We start from the raw sequence: 5,577 nt of genomic DNA on the forward strand, positions 1-5,577 counted from the left end.
ATCGGGGCTGAGATCGGAGATGAGGGGAGATACATAGCTGTTGGATGGGATAGCGTCGAAACCGGAAGCGGACATGTTGCAAAACCGCCGCCTGCAAAATTTGCACCTTTCGAAGCGGACCTTCGGGCGGTCTCTGCGCCCGAAGGAGATCGGGAGGGAGATCGACCGGGCGCGATGTGCGCGCCAATGCACGGTGCCCAAGTGTGCGCCGAGCATAGGCGTTGCCCTGTGGAACGCAAAGGCGTGCCCGCCATAATTGGCGGAGCGCGCGCGCCAACGTATCTCCCGGGCGCCGGTATTATTATCGCGGCGCGCTGCCATCCCACGCATGCAGATCGTCGCGAGAGCACCCGCCGTCGCCATCCGCTTGTGCGTGAGCACGGGCCTAACGGCTGTAAGCCTGGCCGTTGCGCTCCGCCCTGACGTGCGGGGCCGCAACCGCCCCCCACCACAACCGATCACAAGCCGGGAGATTTCCACACCCCGCCCGCCGGCTATCCAACCGCCGCACACCGCCGCGAAGGGCTTCTGCGTCGTTGCTCGTCTTTGCGCCCCGCTCCGTAGCTGGGCGCCGCCCTGCACCGTGGACCGCGGCCCCCAGCGACCCCCTGCGCACAACATAGAATGCCCCAACACCCGCCTCCCGGGGCTCCACCGGACAAATACTCCAAATCATCCACCTGTCCATCATTCCATCCCGCCACCCTCCTACATTATCCTGGATACACACACCCAACGTCGTTTTTCTATCTCCGCTCCTCTCTCCCATCTCAATCCTCATTCCGGTTTTTTCTCCCGTTCTTGAGATTTGATCGCCACGCTCAGCCATGCCCCGTTTCCGCCACCGCTTTCGCCAACAATAACGCGTCCCGCCACCACCTTCCAATCTCGCAAACGACTCCCGCACATACAACGCTTAAACGCACCCCGAGCATTGAGAAACGATTCTGTGCAACGCCCAGCCCTGAATGCACTGTCCGTGCAGCTGCCTCTGTTGAGCGCTGTTCTATCCATTTCCCAGTCACTCTAGTCATCATACCTCACACCTTGCTCCGTTCGAAACACTTTTCTGTCATCACTATTTATCACTTCTTCATTCCAACCTGTCCTTCGTGCAGTAAAAACACCAGTGCTTGCTCTCTCCCTCACATCCCAGGTCTCGTCATCGCTTTGTGATCGCATAGCTATATTCGCACTTGTACAGTACACTCGCTCTACAACGGCACTGTCCTCAAAGAAACCTCTACCGCAAAAACCACCCCCCTTTCACTCTAGCTGCGCAATGTCAAACGAGTGTAGAGCCGCTGAGCATGCTCCGGCAGTCGCGACAGGTGTCCATTTGACCTTTCGCCTGCCGAATAATGCCGCTGATACTGCCGCCCTAAATCTCGCATGCAAACCCCTAGTAAAGCAATTCCGATCACGTATACCGAACACGTCATCACGTGCATTCCGAAATTGCCCACAGACCATCTTCCCGTCTTCTCCTTCTCAACCGTCTCACTGCCCTCCCTAGTCTTCCACAAAATGCTTCGCCCATACTTCACATGTAAGCTGCTCCCCTTCCCGGCTTGCCTCTCTAAAAGCTCCACTAGGCAGTCGTAGCTTGCTTGCACCCCTTTGCGCCCACTTCGACACAACATCGCACCCTTGAAGAGAAGCTCAGCGACTCTCGCTTCGTCGCGGCCCTTCGCGATCATCATCACTTTATCCGCGATCCGCGAGACGCACAGTAGCTTGCGCGATGCATTCTGCTCGTGTACTGTCGAGCACGTACACACCATCCGCCGGATCCCAAATACACCGTGCGCTTTCTGACACTCCATCTGCGCCTGCAGAAACTCGTATTCGTCCTCTTCTTCGCTTGTACCCCACCCGTCTTGTGCCCCTTGCCCCTGGTCCCCGCCCAAACTCCTTTCCTCAGATTGAGACTTTGAGTAGGAGCCTCCGGTACCACTTGGCCTGCGCAGAGGCACCACGATTTCGTACCCAACCTTGCCGTCGCCTATCGTCCGAAGGTATATGCCATCTACTGCAGGTTCTGACCTTCTCAGCATGAATCGGTACTCAGACGTAGTCGCTTTGGGTGCCTTCGAAGCTGCACTTGAGTTGCTTGCCCAGTTCAATAAAGCCTTTTCTTCCACTTCCACAGCAAGCTCCTTCTTGTAAAATACTGCCCGAAGTGAAGTCGCACCTTGCTTCCCATCATCCGGAAGATAGTATTCCCTCCCGTATACTCTAGCAATCAGCATCGTATCGTTCATAGACATCATTCCGTATGCTCTTTTCTTAGGCCCTGTCATGAATCGCCCGAGGTACAGCCGTATATCTTCAAGCGACGCCGAAATGCCTTCCAGAAACGACACGACACGCATCTTTGTTGTTACGACGTCCGTTGAACTTGTTTCGAGAGCATGGCCCTTTGTCGTGTTTGAAGTGGCAAGCAGCCCCGTCTCATTTTCAGACCTAATCGTTGCATTTAGCAACGGCAAAAAAGGTGGTAGAGGTGATGGATGAGGTGATGGATGAGCCGATGTAGCAGCTGAGGAAAGGTTCGATAAAGGAGTTGACAGAGGAGCCGATGTAGTAGCTAGTAGGGAGTTCGATGGATGGGCTAACACAGGAGCCGAGGGAGACGCTGAGGGAGACGCTGAGGGAGAAGCCGAAGGGAAAGCCGATGGACTTTCGGCACGGTTAGTTGCTTTCCCTTCCTTTGCAGACTTTGACTCCGATTTCGGCGTAAAGAAACTTCCAAATTGCCGCTCCATCTTTCCGATCAACCCATTCTCAGACTTGTTAGCGTTGATACTATCAGTCTTGAAAGGGGCCTCATCAACTTGCCCATTGATACTTGTCACTAGTAATGATTCCTTACGATCCTTCACCTCCCCACCAAAAGACACTGCCGCAGAATGTGCAATGCAAACCAGGGTTCCCAATCCAGCAAGCCAACATAGTTTCCATAAAAATCCTCCGCTCATCACACAATGAGACTTGCTCGAGAAGGATTTGCTTTTCGTAGACAGCGGGGCGCAACCCTAGAACTCCTCACCGTCTCGCAGGAAAGGGTTAAGTTGAATGGCACGGAGACGATTTTGCGCTTGGACCAAGCCAGGGTAACCCCAGAGTTGGAGTGCCCGTCCCCGCGTGCAGACATGAAATCTGCGGCAAGAGAACGTCAGGAGCTCTTGGAATTAGAAGCATCCGTCAAAATTCGCCACTGCACAGAGGCCGAGGAAAACAGCAGCCCCCGTGCGGTATTTCCCGCCCATTCGATGCCACTTCACATATCGGTACCTCTTCTTTTCACGTGCAAGTTACAAGAAAATAACAGTGGTGCTCGTTCTCGACGGGTGGTTGAGGTCGTCTCGATCACGTAAAGGAGGACTCTGCATCCTTTGTTGGGGCACTCAATTAGAGTCTTGACCAAATTTTCAAATTTCTCCCCAACAGCTTTGCGTTTAAAGAAAAAAATTGATCCGGAGAAGCCGGATGCAGAACCGATCCATTTCACCAAGGCGCTCACAGCTGACTTGAATTATTCAGTCTGGTGAGTCACTGCTTTCGAATCGGTACTAGCTGGGATGGTTGTGCTAGGGAATAAATTTGAAGCCATCTCTGCATTTTTTTTATATACCAAACGTTCACCTCCGTCCGTACCCCCAATGCATGAAATGGCGTGCAGGATACGGTTATTTTTATCGCTTTTTGGTATCCGTAGCATAGTGTACAAAATATTTTGCGGTTGCCTGCCAATCTCAGAACAGTCTTCTTTCAGATGAGGGAAACCTTGCAAAGCGAGCACATGTCTCATCGTCCATGAAGTCAACGTCGAGCCTGCCATTTGTGTTGCTCGGCTCAATCTGTTGATGGTAACTGCTTCTATGTTTTTGGACGACGAAGTAGCTTTGATTTCATGATATGCACAAGTATTGTTCATTCGTTGCCCCCCTGAGATGTAAAAAACGAGGCTATATCCTTGGCCTTTGAATTTTGTGATGTCTCCTTTTTCATCGGAGATTTCTTGGGCTTCAGTGCTCTGTTACTTGGGGAAAGCATGGATAACTTTCGAACGCCAACACCCTTACCCACTTTCCCTAGTGGGGCACCCTTGTAACTGTTGCTAGGAAGCGTGCTTTTAGGATCTAGCGGCGTCGCCTTCGGCGAAGTGGGTTTAAAGAAGGAAGTGATATCTTTCTTTTTCCTTGCCCACTCCGGCACAAAGCCTTGAAACAGGTGCTTAACATTGATACCAGCCTCTTCGGCAACGAGTTGGGCATACCTTTTAGCGCTCTTCGGCGCGACAGCGTCCAGGTCGTTGAGAAAGAAGGAATACTCTGCATACTTGGGACTTTCCTTCGTGGCTGCAGCGGCGAGTTTCGCGAAACGTCTCAGCACAACGTCTGGAAACTCGGTAGTGACCCCCGGGGTTTTCGAGCCGTGAAAGCGGTTGTACGACCAAGAAGCGGTCGGGACGTTCGCTTGACGACAATGCGGCAGGGCAAGGTCATCGAGCTTCGAAAAATCGTTGTCCTGGACGACGATGTTATTGACCAGGGCGATATCATGTCTGGCGAGGAGCTCGAAGACGTGCGGGCAGAACCAATCGCGGTTGCGAAACTCCAGGGCGACGCGAAGGTGGACGGGGGACTCCTCCTTGGCGGCGTCGACGTCGGCGACGAAGGCCTCGAGCAGGGCCATGGACAGCGAGAGGGAGGGCGGGCACTGGAAGAGGACGGGGCCCAGGTGGTGGGCGAGCCCGTCCGCGGCGACGCGGAGAAAGGAGCGGATGTCGTCCGAGGCGGCGACGAGACGCTTCGTGTGGGTGATGAGCTTGGGGGCCTTCAGCGCCAGGCACGTGGAAGGCGGGGCGGACTCGCGCCATTTGGAGAGGGTGGAGGGGCGCGGGAAGGCGTGCCAGGTGGCGTTGATTTCGACGGAGGGGAAGCGGGAGAGATAGTAGGACAGCTCGGAGGACTGAGGGGTGGACGAAGGGTAGAAACGCCCCTTGCGCCAGTGCGGGTAGACGTAGCCCGCTGTACCGATGAAGATGGGCATGGCGGATAGATGGGGAGAGAGGGGAGAGAATGGTTTTGGCGGAGGCGTGTTCCTGCGCTATAGGTTGGTGAAGAAGGTCTTCCCGGATAGGCACACGCTGCCCTTGCGGCAACCTGATTGCCTGGACGAATGATTCGGCACGTAGGTGCGCGGATCAAAATTGTCGCAAGTCGCGAATCGAAATGCCATAGGGGAACGCAATCCACCCGAGTCTAACACGTGTCGGTGCTACGTGGCAACGTGAATCAGCAACGTGAATCAGCAACCTGAATCCAGAGTGCTTACCGTAAAAGTACAGGTCACACCCCTTCACAATTAACAATTTTAAACACCTTGTGCACCCCTGAAACGTCACTTCCAATACTGTAAAGTTAGACCCCGTCACATCCCCCGTTTCCTTTCTTTTTTTCCCTCTCCCCTTTTGCCCATTCCCTTTTGCCCATTCCCCTTTGCCCATTCCTTCCAGCTGCCCCGCCGACCACCCCCCTCACCAACCAACTCTGTTTCCGAAAAAAAAAG

General features: G+C 54.1%; 3 protein-coding genes across 3 annotated transcripts; 1 reads left to right on the forward strand and 2 right to left on the reverse strand.

Annotated features, from left to right (window-relative positions):
* Positions 1–1,026: 1,026 nt before the first annotated feature.
* CHC_T00001545001 (hypothetical protein) lies at positions 1,027–1,182 on the reverse strand. Its single transcript, XM_005712383.1, has one exon. The coding sequence runs from the start codon at positions 1,180–1,182 to the stop codon at positions 1,027–1,029; it is 156 nt and encodes a 51-aa protein (XP_005712440.1).
* Positions 1,183–2,987: 1,805 nt separating this feature from the next.
* Positions 2,988–3,380, forward strand: CHC_T00001546001 (hypothetical protein). The gene has a single exon (XM_005712384.1). The coding sequence runs from the start codon at positions 2,988–2,990 to the stop codon at positions 3,378–3,380; it is 393 nt and encodes a 130-aa protein (XP_005712441.1).
* A 158-nt stretch (positions 3,381–3,538) lies between these two features.
* CHC_T00001547001 (hypothetical protein) lies at positions 3,539–3,940 on the reverse strand. The gene has a single exon (XM_005712385.1). It carries the CDS (start codon positions 3,938–3,940, stop codon positions 3,539–3,541), a length of 402 nt encoding a protein of 133 aa, XP_005712442.1.
* Positions 3,941–5,577: the final 1,637 nt, after the last annotated feature.

This window comes from Chondrus crispus, genomic scaffold (genome assembly GCF_000350225.1).
Source record: "Chondrus crispus Stackhouse genomic scaffold, scaffold_101, whole genome shotgun sequence".
NCBI lineage: Eukaryota > Rhodophyta > Florideophyceae > Gigartinales > Gigartinaceae > Chondrus > Chondrus crispus.

Coding starts and splice junctions, on each gene's coding strand:
- CHC_T00001546001 (XM_005712384.1), top strand. CDS start 2,988: ATGAGACTTGCTCGAGAAGGATTTGCTTTTCGTAGACAGCGGGGCGCA.
- CHC_T00001547001 (XM_005712385.1), bottom strand. CDS start 3,940: ATGAACAATACTTGTGCATATCATGAAATCAAAGCTACTTCGTCGTCC.
- CHC_T00001545001 (XM_005712383.1), bottom strand. CDS start 1,182: ATGCGATCACAAAGCGATGACGAGACCTGGGATGTGAGGGAGAGAGCA.